Raw genomic sequence first — 15197 nt, 5'->3', positions numbered from 1 at the left:
CAATGGCTTTGTTTTCCATCTGTTCTTGAATTTCCATAGAATATAGCATAATTAGTTACTTTTGGAGAATTTTTAGCCTACTTCATAGTGTCTTATTTAAGTGATTTCTTGAGTCCACTGGTGTGGCAGTCTTCTAAATACAGTTTGACATAGGACCATGATGGTCTGGATGTGTTTCTCCCTTCAATAAATTAAATAATCTCATGAAAGTTACATTTTGCGCTTACTCATCTTACTTTTTTGTGATTTTTCGGATGATTTATGACCAAAAAAAAAAAAAAAACAGAATAAGGAACAATGGGTTATTTTCTCTTTTTGTTATTAGAAACACTTAAATCCGAGTCCACGTTTTTCTCGACTCAGTCAGGACCCTCATGTGTTCAGTTAACCGGCGGAGTCTCCTACATGCAGTTCTCAACACAGATAGCTATGATCTGTTTTGTTCTTCCCAAACAATAAATAAATGAAGCAGAAAAAGAAGAATGGCGCTGTTAAAGAAGCAGACATCTCTGTGTTTGTGTGTGCAACTTTCCTGCTTTCTTTCCCCCTTTCTGCTGACTTTCTAATTGGGTTGCTTCAGGACTGAACTCTGCTTGGCCTCATTACCTCTTCTCCATCTACAGACTGGAAAACCCTCTTTGCCAGGAACTCATCTAATTATTTCTGCTTCACTACTGCTTTTTCCTTCTGCAAAAAACACAGTGCATAAATATCCATCCGTTATGAAGCGTTCCTTTTCTAATCACAGCACACAAAAAACGGAAGAGGGGGAAGGATAACACGCAACAGAAACAGAGACTACAGTGTCATGACTTTATTTTTTTCCCTAATTAAAGAATCATTCGAGCTGTAGTCATGTGTTCAAAGTTACCAACAACATGCTGATTCATATGGTTTACATCAAACACGCCGCATGTGTTTCACCTTTTTACAGCATTTCTGACCAATTGCAGTGCTTCGGTTCCTCCTCTGGGATTGGCTGAGAGCTCCTTGCGCGTGGCGACATCAGAAGTTCTTTCTCTTCTTGTCGAGCCGGAAGTAGAATCCACTGTTTTAAAATTATTTACCGACGCATTTAAAGTGTCTTGTTTATCTATCCAAGACCACAGGAAGGAGAGAAATAATTCACATTAATGTTTCAGTAGGTAGTAACTCCGACAAAGTCAGTGTTGTCCTCAGTCTCGGATTTTTAGTTAAACCATTTGTTGTCCTTCGCATGAGCTTTAAATCAGAAGAGCCGTAATTCATACAGTGTCAGCACCGAAAAAAAGTCTACTGTATGTACAAGATGGCACCAAGGGTGATAGAGTATTCCCGTAAAAACAAAAAAAGACAGAAAAATAACAGTGATGATCAAGAATCCTCTCGCTCAAAAATGACAAGTTGACTTGTCCAAAATGGCTGAAGGGTTTTTTTTGGTGGAGGTGCAAGCCTACTGTGAAGGTTCTCACCAAATTAATCAAAGAAAAATGCATCCAGAATATTAACAATGTACAAAAAAAACAAAAAAAAAACAAGCCAGTTTTTATTTTTGGTTGTGATTTCCTGTGCAGCAGCTACTGTCCTGTTTGGTGTTCATTTAACCAAACAGGACAACTTTGTAAAAAAAAAAACATCTCCACCTTAAATGCTGACTTTGAATCATTGGTTTCTGGTCTTCTGATGACGTTTTTAATATTCAGCACAGGAAAGGCTGGAAAACGTTATGCTAGCAACATACCTTTGCTAGCTACAAACTTACCTAGCATATTTCTAACTCGTAAATTGTAACTTCCTCTACTAGAATTTACTAGCTACTTCTGTAGCTAAAATGTACGCTATTGCTGCTCCTACAACTAGCATACATTTATGCTACAGAAGTAAAGGAGTTCTGCAAAATACTAGCAGAACAAAAGACATGTTCTGTCTTTGTTTAGGAGACAGTAGAAGAATGTGTTATCCGCAGCACCAGTCAGAGGTTTACAGGCAGTCATCAAGGGAATTCATGTTTTAATAATTCATTACTGATTCTTTTCTACTGTTGTTTTCCAGGGGGGGCTGATAACATGACCTCAATGAATTTAATTCTAAAAAAATGTTTCAGTTTTCCATTATTTCCCAAAGTTCAGATTGATTCCTACAGGCTTATATATACTAATACCTGGGTAAATAGCCCTTCACTAAAATGTAGAGGAACCACATGCTTTTTATAAGTGCCGACAAAATCCCAACACAATTCTGGCTGAATATTTGACCACAGTTTGTCAGAATTTGTTGTGTTTGTTAAAATAGTTTCCTAGAACTGCTGAAGGAAACGACACAAAAAACTCAGAAATGTAAACAAAAGTAGATTGGCGTCAGATTTTAGTGGTTGTAGGATTTCTCTTTTGTCTTTGGCAAAAGACCATGAGCCATTTGTCCCGCGAGCGCCGGATACACACGTTTGTTTTTTGTTACATTTACCCAGAATGCCCTTCGCTATGGTCCACTTCCTGCTTTTGGAGCAGTCTATGGTCTGCTTGACATTCACATTTGCATTCAAACTGCACAAGAGTTCACTTCAACTGAAATGAAATGGAGTTTCTGAGGCGGACCACCGTTAAGCTTTTTTGCTCCACATCAAAGTTTGATTAAGCATTCACACAAACCCAAAGCAACTGACTTTCTAGGCAAACAAACTAAAGCAGATTGAACTCAACTGGTGTGAATGCACCCTAAGATGCTGAACATAGAGGGATAAATGCAGTGAAGTCCCACACAGAGCAGGTAACCTAGTCTCCCTATACTTACTTGTATAAAGGAGAACAACTACCCAACTTATGGGATCGCCAATTCCCCATTGACTGCCTCAGCATAAAAATAATAGAAAATGTAGTCAAAACGCAACTTTGTCTACAAAACAAAAGTAATGTTTCTTTTTTTATCGAAGGCTCATGTGTTCCCCTTCCTAATATCACCCTGGGCAACTGCCGAGGAGTATCATCATGAACTGACACTGCGTCGGCCAAGTGACAAAACCAGTCAAAGAAGAGGCTATCATTTCTGATAAGAATGGTCAAATATGCAGCAAGAATTATGCCTGACCCTTGCAGGTGGTCACTAAAATATTTAGTCTGTCTGAAACTTCCTAAGGAATATTTGACCAAATATCAGTGCAAAAACAATGGTTCAAATTAGTTATTAAAAGGCCAACATTAATAGAAGCATAATGTGTTTGATAAGTGCTTGTAATCTTCTAAAGGCACTGTGAGTCTGGTGACTGGGAATTTCCTTCCGCATCATGCTGTGACTAATTTAAAACCATCAGATTTATTTGAAATCAGTCAAATCAATAATCTCAGTCTCAATTGTTCAGGTATAAGGACATTTTAAAAAGGAACAAATCAGCCAACTTCTCAGGCTAGAATTGCTTCAAGGTTTTCTGCTGCTGCGCTTTTCGCCGTCGCTTCTTGCGGCGCCTCCTGGTGGACGCATCGAAGCAGGTGACCATCATGGTGTTGGCCTTGCAGAGGTTGACCCTGTTTTCCAGCCGAGCCGTGACCTCCTCAAGGGCCTCCAGGTGCTCCAGGGAGTCCACCTGGAAAGTCTGCCACACGTCGACTGGAGAGGGACAACAAGGTGACACTCAACGTCTGACACTGACCGCAGTTACTGATGTATCTGTATTTGTGCTGCCGTTCCAAATCTGTAGTGTATAACTTTTATAAAAAAATATATTGTTTTTACATATTTGTTGAAACTGGTATGGTAGCAGATAGATAATCTGTGAAAAGAATTTGAGCTTCTCTGCCTTCTCCCAGCGCTAACTAGAAACAACCAATCAGAGCCAGGAGGCGGGTCTTTGCGCTGTCAATCACAATCCTTTCCAGTCTTACATTTGCATTATCAACCTTTTGCAGGCATTTCTCTCAGAAGAGCAATTTACAGGGTGATTTCATAATTTATTTTCCCTTTTCTTGAACTGAAAAAAAATGTCCCACTTAGTCAACTTCATTCATTTATATTTTTAAGATGATGCCTTTCTACAGCAAATTTCTTCTACCCTTGACCAGTTAAATCATTAAAAGTTTATTTATTTTACAGGCAGACCATAAGTAAACTGTGCCACTCGAGAGACTTTAAAGTTCTGCATAGCATTTACTTAAAAATTTATTTAGTTGTTCTGCGTAGTCGGGCTAATTAGTGTTGTAGCAACTATATTTTTTTAAATAGATTTTTTAGAAACAAATAAAATTTTGTCTAACTTATTTCATATTGTTCACATTTTGTTTTTTGTATGACATAAGTTATCACCACTACTCTAGTTTCACATTTTTCTGCTGCTTACAGCTCATTTTATGTAACCATTGCATAAAATATAAAAGTTTGATGCTTAATCTCTATAAGAAATTAGTGATTTCTGAATTCATATTTGCAAAAAAAAAATAATAATAAAATTTGCCCATCCTTCATATTTCTTCTGAGTCTGTGTTAAAATGCTCAGTAATACTTAAAGTGCAAGTGAGTGACTCTTTTTAATAACCCAACACCCATGATTCATTGACAGCTTTCTCCTTCCATAACAATTCACCCCTGGTGGTGTTTAATAAATAATTCACATCGACTGATGTAACTGTCAAAAACTCTTTCTGAAAGGTTGAACAAGGTTGTGTTGTTCAGCTGATACACGTGCCACATTTAAGTCGTAATAAGCAACTAATCAATTAAACGCACGATAAATTAAGACAAGATCAATAACTTCCATTCTAATTATTTATATTCTTTGAAGGGCTTTTTTTTACAGAGACATTGTAGCCTGTTATATATATATATATATATATATATATATATATATATACAGTATATATATTTTTTTTTTTTTATTAGAAATGCACCGATTCACCTTTTTCATTTCTAATATCTATGCCGATATCTGAGGTTTAATATCGGCCGATACCGATCCAATATAGAAAATAAGTAATGAATTGACTTAAAATGTTTCTTTCCTTTTTTAAAAAAAAAATACAGACTTCAAAGTACTGAATTACAAATTTGACAACTCTACGTACAGTACATTGAAATACACCAATAGCTTCATGAGCTTGGTCAAACATGTAAAAACAACTTTAATCTGTTATTAGAGTAGACCAGCCAATGTAAAATAAAGAAACTGAAAATGACAAACACAATATTTTGACTACCTTTGTTAAGCATGTAAACCTTTCAACAAACCTTTCAAATGGTTCAGAAAGTCCAAATAGGAATTCTAGATATAATGTAAAATAAATTAAGCATGACTTCGCTCAGAGCACAAAACATAGAGTTAACTAAACAGATCTGCCTTTATGGATGCTCGATCTATGATTTTTTTCAATAAGGGAACAGATATTAATATTGAATCAGTGCATCTCCAGTTTTTATTTCCTTTTTGTTTGTTGTGTTTTATTATGACTGTTTAAATGTCTTCCAGTTCCAGTGTTGTGTTTTTTTTCTTTTACAAAATTAAAGTCTATTGGTCTTTAAGAGTGCAAACTTGCATTATGACGCCATTATCAAAATAATATCATCATTTATAACAATAATTACTTGAACAATTGTGACAGGCCTATGCAAGAACACAAAAGATACTCTTCCTTGATAACTCTGGGAACTGAACAGAAACCAGAGAAGTTTTTACTGACACTCTTGGTTCCACTTGGCGGGTTCCAGCATGAGGTTGTGTTTGGCGTGCTCCAGCTCTCTCCTCAGTCTGTTGTACTTGACTCGGACCTCTGAGATCCTCTGCTGACGATGCTCCAAAAACCTCAGCTTGGCGCTGAAGCATCCACGGCCCTGAAACCACCAGTCCATACAAACACAATTCACTACTGCATTCTCTTCTCAAACGCTGCCTTGCATTGTTGGACTTGTATTGCACTTCCATGTTAGGTCTGTCTTTCCAAATGAGTCTTGAATGTAGGAAGGTAGAGTTAACAGATAAAACCTCTGGGGAGTTTTTATCTCCCAGAGGTAAAAGACCAAAATGTACGGTCGGATTGTGTTAATCTCAAAAACATCACGTTTAGGCGATGCTAACTCCCACCTGCAGGTGGTAGTGTTTCTTATACTGGTGCCTCAGTGTTACTTGATGTCAGGTTATAGACCGAGTGACAAAAAGTCCTACTTTCCATCAAGCACAATATCGCAAAATTCCTTGCAAATATTTCGAAATTAGCGCCACAAAATCTGTGGTTTTGATCACAAAAACTCACAAAACAATCGTAAAATCCTGGAGGGACTGATCAACGTAAAATGATGTTGAATGCAGACACTACAGATATCCCTGTACTGAACCTGTTGCCCCGGCAACGGAAATCTTGAATGAGCAGAAGACAATAGAGGAATGGACTCCTGGACAATACTTTAAAATTTGATTATCACAAAGACTTTCCATCTGATCTGAACAGCTTCAGCTATTTTCTAGATGTAGAAATACGGTAGAGATGTGACACTGAGTGATTCTACAAAGTATTCAGTTCAATTCAAAAACAGATTGCAAAAGCTGCCACACTTTTCAGATTTTCACTTGTGAAACATTTTAAAAGCCATGCATTCTTTTCCTTTGCCTTCGCAATTATACCCTACTTTGTGTTGGTCTAACACATGAAATAACGCACGTTGAAGTTTGGGACTGCTGCAAGACAAAATGTGAAAAAGGGTCACGAGGTACGAAGTCTTTTGTATCAAACTGCGACAGCAAAGCAGTGTGTAAAACTATACATTTAAGTGATTCTCCTTGATGAAGGATAACCTGCAGTCTGCACAGTTGTCTTTGCTTCCAGAGTGACTCTTTGTTCTCTCGGTTGCGGGGCACTGACCCAGTTTCCCCCATGTGCTCATTAAAATTGTATTAAAGTTGGCCATGTCTGAGACTGGCGGAGATAGGCCAGAGTCTCAGGAGGCCTGACCCGCCGTCATCTGGGACATAACGTCACCGCATGCATCGCTTTTCTGCTTCTAGGCACATTTTAGCTGTTTATCCAGACTCACCTTACCAAGCGCAGCAACAATCTGTTTAAATTTTATTCACGCTAACAAGTAGCAACTAGGGGCTTTGTTTGTTCCCACTTTCCTTATATTTTTAGGCATTTATTTGATGTTATGGCAAGGTCAATTCTTTTTTTTTTTTCCCAATGTGTAAAAAATTGATATGCATTATTTATCAAAATGGCTACTTTATGCGTTTACACATAAAAGAAGAACGAAAAAAGTACATTCTTCCGTGCTAGTTGCCATTGACCTCCAAAGGCAAAAATTTTAAAAAAAGAAAAAAAAAAAACTGAAAATGAAAATGAAACCAGCACCTGTTTGTCAGCACCTGCTCTTTTCTGCATCCTGTGCACATTGTCGATCTCATAAACCTTGATCTCGTACGCCTCCGGTATTTCCCGCTCCGTCCAGTGGGAGCCCAGACCGCTAGCCGACCGTTTCAGGGGCAGGGCGGAGTCGTGGGACGGACGGCGCTGGTAGGAACCTGAGAGGGAGCAGAAGCGTGGTGAAGAGCTGCTTTACCACCACGTTCTCCTCCGTTTCACACACAGTCGTGACTGCTGATACGTATTACAGTTACCACTGAGTCGCTTCGTTTTACGATTGTTACCACCTTATGTGACAGACCATTGCAAAGTAGGGTGTAATTATGAAATGGAAGGAAAAGTATTCATGGCTCTAATGTTTCTTTTGCAAATAAAAATGTGGCATTTTTGTATTTATCCTCATTTTCAATTAAACGTGTAAAATTCAGTGCAGCCAGTTGCCTTCAAAAGTCTAACAATAAGTAAATAAAGTCAATCTGTGTGTAATTTAATCTCAGTATAAATCCAGCTCTTTTGTGAAGGCCTCATTGATTCTTAAAGCTGTAGTGTGTAACTATTCTAAAAGATATATTTTTTACATATTTGCTAAAACTGTCACTATGTCACAGTGTAATATGAAACAGATAATCTGAAATAAAAATAAGTAAATAAAAAATCGAGCTCCTCTGCATTCTCCCAGTGCTAACTAGAAACAACCAATGAGAGTCAGGAGGCGGGTCTTAGTGCTGTCAATCATCCTCCATGTGACGCTGGTCATCCCTCTCTCTCCCCCCCTCCCCCTTGCTCTCTGCTACCCTGCAGCTAGCACAGCCTCTCACAAATGCATGCTAAGACTAGCTAGCATGGTCATTGATAAAAGCGGAAAAGAGGTTTTCCTGGAACGGTGAGTAGTTTCTCCATCATCGGCACATTTAGCAGCAAACAGGAGGTTGATTGACAGCGCTCAGACCCGCCCCCTGGATCTGACTGGCCGTTTTTGGTTGGGAGCGGTTCATTTCTTCAGATGGCAGTGGTAGCTCAAACTGTCACGTCATGGTGACAGTTTTAACAAATATGTATAAACATGTTTTTTTTATAAAGGTTACATATTGCAGCTTTAACATCTGTGTTCTGTACACACGTGAAACCAGACACAGCTTTCTTGTTTGTGCACACAACATTGGGCTATAAACAAGGGTGCAGCTATGTACTTTCTGAGGCGTATGCAGGCAAATAACAGGAGCCCACCCCTCATCAGATAACACGTTTCAAATGAAACAATCACGCCTCTGTTATTGAACACATCATTCACACACGCACAAACAGCCTTTAAATACAGAAAATCCCAACTAGAAATCATTTTCCCGCTTTGGCGACCCTCATGCGTGGCGCCCAGGTGAGTTATTGTGCATATTGTGCATAACCAGATTCTGATCACTCTGACTGGACCACTCTTCTTCTCAGTAGTAGTACTTTTTAAATAGTTAGTTTTGTCACTATTAAAAGAATATTTTTCATATGATTTCTAATATCTTCTACAAGCCATGTAGACGTACCAGCAAGTAGGCCTGTCGCGATAAACGATAAATCAATTAATCGTACGATAAATTAAAACTACCGACGTCATTTTAATTATTGGCATTATCGTCTCTTCCGGCCTTTTCCTCTTTCTGTTGATGACACTGAATGAAAAAAGGCTCAACTCCGGTGCTCTCCACTGACTCCTCCCTTCCTCATTTCCTTAGTGTAAAGCCCAGCGCACACGACACGATCTTAGAGCTGTCGGCCGATTGTCGGCCCATTTTCAAAACCTGACAGGTCACACATTAGCCGACAGAAATCCTAGGTATAACGGTTCGATCGGGTTCGTTCCTGCCGTGTGGTGTCCAACAATGGGCACAAAATAATGGCTACAAGTTCAGTTAACTAATTTTAAAACCAGGCATTAATCAATGAATTACTACAATCTACCTGCAATGCATGTAGCTACTGTCAGCGTAAAGTCCTGACTGAATGAAAATCATTATAACCTATTTACGTCACGTTAACGAAGAACAGCTGAAAAGTTACCGGGTTTATCAACTGCGGTAGCAATTTCGCTCCAACTCCTCCTCTTGTCATTTCTATATTCTTTGCATGTTGAATAAACATTAATGTTGTTTCCACATATCATCTCCGATGTCCGCTGGACTTCGGGTTGCGCCGTTTCAGCTGTTTGGGATTCCCCTCAATTTCCCCTCATAAAGCACGAGGAGAATCCTCGCTTTCTGATTGGCTGCCTGTCACATTCAACAGGCGGCGTTAAGATCCCAGTCGGGGAAAAAACCCTGATTTAGATCGGAGCGGCAACGACGATCTACCGTAACACACCACACAATCTTAGGGAGACCAACGTTCTAAGATTGTTGTAAGGGGAAAAATAGGAGCAAAAAATCATGTAGTGTGAACTATTGCATCAGGTAGTCGATGTGCCCATCTTCTCTATTTAAATCTAATTATTACTGAAGGGCAACATAATATACAGACTTCATAATCTTTTGGTTGAATGCAGTATTTATTTCCACTTTGGCTTTATGTTGTTTAGTTTTTTTTTTCAAGTGCGTTTTTTATTAATAGAGACTGAGAATCCATTTTATTTTTGTTTTTGGTTGTTTTGTTTATTTTGTTTATCAGTTCCAGTGTTTAGTGTTCTTTTGAAAATAAAGTGTATCTAACTTTGGCAGGAAATCGCATGGATTATTACGTCATTTTCAGTGTAAAAAGGTCTTCAAACAATATTATCGTTTATCGCAATAATTTTTGAGACAATTAATCGTTCAGCAAAATTTGCTATCGTGACAGGCCTACCAGCAAGTCTGGAACAAGGTTATCTGGTCAGAGGAAGATAATAATAATAATAATAATAATAATAATAATAATAATAATAATAATAATAATAATAATAATAGTAATAATAATAATAATCCTTAGATGCAAAATCAACAATTCCCCAACATTCCCACTTAAAAATAACAGAACAGTCAGGGCCAGAGATTCACATCTCAGCAGGACAAAAACTTTGAATATATATATAGAGCTACAAGGGAGCAGTAAAATAATCAAAACATATCTATGACATGGAACGGCCTAGTCAAAGTTCAGACAGAAATGTAATTGAGAATCTCTATCATCTGTAAGAAAACTGATGCACAGTCACGCTCCATCCAATCCATCAGCAATTTCCTTTTTAAAACCATGTGTAAAAGTCTTACTGAATGACATATGGCTTCGTGTTGGTCTATCACATGAAATCCTGATAAAATACCATCAATTTTGTGGTTGAAATGTGTCAAAGTGTGGACAGGTTCAAGAAATGCGAATTAATGAGAGGGAAAGTGGGATAATAGGCTGTAAGTACAGTATGTATGATGTTTATGTTCATCATACATACTTTTTTCTAAAAGAAAAAAAACAGCGTTTAGTCCTTTTGTTTTCCTCTAGATCATCTTTACCAGCTTATATATCTTTCAGCAAGTCTGAGCATAACTGCACACACCCAACTTTCTAATTTACTTTACCAGCCAAACACACTTAAGTTTCTGCGTTTATGCTTCCATTAGTAAAGGCCATCACCGGCTTCATATATTAATGATGTCATGTCATACACAATTAGACATTGAGGCCTTTCAGAAACTAGGCCTTTACAGCTGTGTGTCATGTCTAATTAATGTCACATAAATATGTTATGCAGCCAGATTATAAACCAGAGCTGTTCTGGGTGGAACTGCCATTCATGTAGAAATATTTTGTGGTGGCTTGTACTTTTTATAAATCACATTTATTCAAAAAAAAAAAAAAAAAAAGATAATTTAGTTTGTAAACTTAAGGGGGAAAAAAATAAACCTTTTCATTTTTTTTTTGCTTTTTTTCTATTCATCGGTTCATGTTTTCACAAGCTTCATGATTATGAAGTAAAATTTAAAAAGCTATTTTTGAAATTAACTACAGTGAAAATATCAGTCCTTGTTACAGATTTTTGTCATCTCAAAACAACAAAGGAAATCTAGTTTTTCCACACCCGTCTTTCTTTGTCCTGACTACGATTCCATTTCAGTTCAAACACAAGATGAAAAAGTTGATTTCTGAGAGGAAATGGTCAAATTTCATCTTCGCTTCAACTTTTTAAATACATTCTTTGCCTTAACAAAAACGTCATTGCCATGCTAAATATTTTTAAACACAGCACATAACTCTTAAATGCAGTGAAACAAAACACAACCCATAATTCTGCAACAGTCTAAAGTCTAGCACTACTTTAGTCATCTCAAAAATGTTTTTCTGAAATTTTCATAGCATTAATGTTGATTTTATTTATCTACTGGTAAGACACGGGTACTTCAGCATTTTTGTTTTAATTTGGCAACCTGTTTGGATAGTTAGAAACATCTAACAAAATATATGAAGTAATGTTGTCAGGGCCTTAAAGTACAAATAAGTTCCCAAAGAGAACATCAGTCGGGTTTTAAAAAGCCTTTAGTACAGGGGTCTTACCTGCGTTTCCTCTCCTCCGTGATGATCGGCTGCTGCGCGTCATGCTGAGCAGAGATCCACTCCTGTCGCTGACAGAATCTCTATTTGACGTGCTGCTTCCTGTGGCTTCGCTGTCTCTTACTAAGCTGTCATACCCGCTGCTAACCAGGCTGCTCCGGTTAGAAAAATGCAGGGATGTCTTTCCCATGGCTGGTGGCAAATCTCCGCTCAACACACTAGTGGTGTCGCTTGCGTGCCCGCTTAAATGGTCCGGTGTACGAGGAGCAGTCACCTGGCTGTACGGCGAGGGAAGAGGGGACATCTGGTCCGGTCCGCATGAGGACGGACTGGAGGACCTTTCCCTGAGAAGGTCCGTGATCCGGCCGTTGATGATTCCCTGAATGGCGGATTTTGTAGACGAGCATGTGGAGCTCTGGCTTGGAGTCCGACTGATGGAACGGTGAGATCGTGGAGGGGAAGAGGGAAAAAACGAGGACGTTCGCTCAAAGCTAACCATTTTACTGTCTGGTGACAGACTGGCACTGCGGCTGGAATGTTGCAGACTTTTGTGGGACATGTTTAGAGTCTTGATGCTGGGGGAAGACTGCCGACGAACTTTGGGAGTTGCGATCTTGAGTTTTCCAACGGCAGAAAGCTTGGAATGAGAATGCTTGGCAGACTGAGACGGAGGATTTTCTGTGTGAAAGAAGTAATGACTATGGTCAGAACTTGGATTTCTCCTAGGGCTCCTATTGGCCCTTGGAAAGGTACAATCTCCTTCGTAGTTTTCTTTATGACTTCCTTTACAACTAGCTTGATTGCTTCCCTTGGAGCTTTCCTTGGAACTCATAGAAGTGTTACTCCTGCCTCTTTCCATGGTTGGGAAGTCTCTTGGGATTCTTCCAAGGGAATTAGTCCTTCTAGCCAGCTGCTCCAGTTTGGTATTAAAAAGCCTACTGCTGTTATCGGCAGGAGGCCTATGCCTGCTGCTTGAATTGTCATGTTTTCTTGTGGGGCTTGGTGTAAAAAGAGATTCATTTCCCTTACTGAGGGCACTCACTGAATCTTGTTTGACCTCTGGGATGTATTTTTGTGGAGAGGAGGTGTGGAGGCTGTGGTTTTCAGCAGACTGCTGTCTGCCATGCCTTCTCTCCAGAGTTTCCCCTGGGCTACATGGAGTAGATGATGTCACCCCCCTTGAGGGGTTCTCTCTGTGGCTGGGATTTTGCCAGGCTCTCGGAAGGCTACCTGTCACAAAGGAAACGGGTATGGTTTCATAGCAACCAGGTGCAAAACCAGTTCTCTTGTGGTTGTTTCCAACTTGTCTGCAAGCAGTGTCTACCCCCTCTGAGACCTTCTGACTGTGTGTGGAATAAACATGCTTGCAATCTCGAGGGTGGCCTTTATCTGTACTTTCAGGTCTCTTTTCACACATTTTGTTCTCCAAAGCTTTTTTGCAGATATCCTTATCTTCTGAGACCAGTTGGTTGAAGGAAGTTAGACTATTTGTCCTATCAGGCTTCTTAAGAAGATGAATGTCAGAAGCACAACTTTGAGTCTGTTTTTCTACATTATTGTCCTCTGGACTTCTGGTGTTTTTTCGTTTGAGTTCAGAAGCTGAGTTGACATCTTTAGAGATTTCAGGAACACTTTTCTCTTCCTTAGCATCATCTAAATCACAGTCCATATTCATCAACATAGGGTTAATAAACGAAGGCAAGAACCTAATTTCTCTTTTGAAATGATTTCGAGCCTTTTCGTTGTTTTGTTCTGTGTTTGCAGATTGATCAGCAGGGGGCGCTGAAGCTGAACAGTCGTCACTGACGTCGCCAATGATTCTGATAGGTTGGGAGCTAGCAGAGGTTTGACCATGTTCTTGTGACTGTGCAGACTCTCTGATACAAATAATGTTTCCACCTGCATTCCCACTGTTGTATGCTCCACTGATGGTCACCTCCTCTACCATAGAGAAGACCAGTTCGTCTTGACCCATTTTGTCCAATGGCTGTTGAACTGTCACCGTGATGGTGGCCTTCATTTCCTTACTGTCCTTTGCGCTGTGATCCCCGATCACAACACTTTTAGCCATAGAGTGTGAAGAGGAGCAAGAGGACGAAGGAGATATGGGAGAGCTTTTACCGATGGGTGAAGCACGTTTATCTGGTTTGAACCAGTCTGCAGCTTCATGGTTCTCCGATGGTGGGTGTTCAGATAAACTGGTGGCAGCCTTTCTATGGGAATTTGCTTCAAGACGTTTGGATAGGACATTGTTACCTGACTTAACTGCTCTTGTTTTAGGAAGCTCAGACGGGCATGTCATGCTAAGTCCCAGAGCTTGATTCATCAGTTCTTCACTGGAGCTGTTTGCACTGCACTCCTCACAGTCAAACAAACCTGAATCCTCTCTCTGAAAACTGTCTGTCGGGACAGCACCATCTGTCTGCTTTTCCCCAAAAGACGCCTGAGTACAGCCTTTACCCACATTCAACAATGTATGTGAGGCTTTGGATGCTTCTTTCTGGGGTTGTGTTTTGGCTAAAATATTCTTAAGAGTAGCACCTTTCAAGGAGGACTTGAGGATTTCCATTGTTACCTCACTTCCATCGATACAACCCAGACGTTCTTGAAGTTCAGCAAAGGTGTCGCACTTAAGACAATCTCTCTCCGGTGGTTTCCCTTCTGCTCTCAGTCCTTCGATGTTCCCCTGTACAGTTTCCTCTCTCTTCTTTTCTCCATGCAACTGAGGAATTAGCAGAAGTTCCTGGAGAAGCGCTGTGAATTCTGGGTCATCCAAGTCGGACTTGTTAGGATGCAAAGAAGGTATGATCGGCACAAACTCGGGTTGCGCCAGCAGTGGGGCCGTCTTGGAGTGGACCGAGCCGTCAGAATTTATCTGGATGACGGTGTCACAGGACTGGTCACTGCTAGAGCGATACAGCTCACCACGTAGTCGGAAAGATGGGAAGTCCACGTCTACCTCTTCTGTGGAGTGGAATGCTCGCAGGGCCAAAGAAGGAGGACCTTTTTTATCTTTGGTCAAACTCCGTCCACAAGGAGAACATGATGTCGATTGCTGTAAGACATAAATAAAATATGTTGTTGGTTCAAACAGACTGTGCAGTTCAATAGACGCAATAATAACACAATATGGCTAAGGGTGATCGAAAACTTAAAGTGATCCATAGTTTATACTGTTCTTTTTCTGAGAAACAGAAAATAGCTGCTGCTTATTTTTGGCTTTTCACCATTTTATGCATTTAGTAGCTTTGGTTGTTTCACCCAACATTTGGGTAACAAAATGGCATCATCTGCCACAGGAGATTTTATCCATAGGTCAAGACAAAATGGGGAGGTGTTTTATCTCCACTTTGACAATTAACAACTTAAAGGAGGTTG

At 39.6% G+C, this 15197-nt stretch overlaps 1 protein-coding gene across 2 annotated transcripts in view; it reads right to left on the bottom strand.

The window, feature by feature from the left end:
• Positions 1-799: 799 nt before the first annotated feature.
• kif26bb (kinesin family member 26Bb) overlaps positions 800-15197 on the bottom strand; it is a 44620-nt gene continuing 30222 nt past the window's right edge. The window contains exons 12-15 of one of the 2 annotated variants that reach the window (XM_032586027.1): positions 11823-14874; positions 7302-7471; positions 5640-5790; positions 800-3579 (exon numbers count right to left, since the gene is read on the bottom strand). In XM_032586027.1, the coding sequence (XP_032441918.1) occupies positions 3380-3579; positions 5640-5790; positions 7302-7471; positions 11823-14874 (3573 nt within the window). In that variant the 3' untranslated portion in view covers positions 800-3379. The remainder of the gene's footprint in view (positions 3580-5639; positions 5791-7301; positions 7472-11822; positions 14875-15197) is intronic. The other variant, XM_032586028.1, reaches the window with a different exon arrangement.

This window comes from Xiphophorus hellerii, chromosome 15 (assembly GCF_003331165.1).
Source record: "Xiphophorus hellerii strain 12219 chromosome 15, Xiphophorus_hellerii-4.1, whole genome shotgun sequence".
Lineage (NCBI taxonomy): Eukaryota > Metazoa > Chordata > Actinopteri > Cyprinodontiformes > Poeciliidae > Xiphophorus > Xiphophorus hellerii.
The sequence above is the reverse complement of the archived record's forward strand: the minus strand, read 5'-3'. Positions and strand labels throughout refer to the sequence as shown.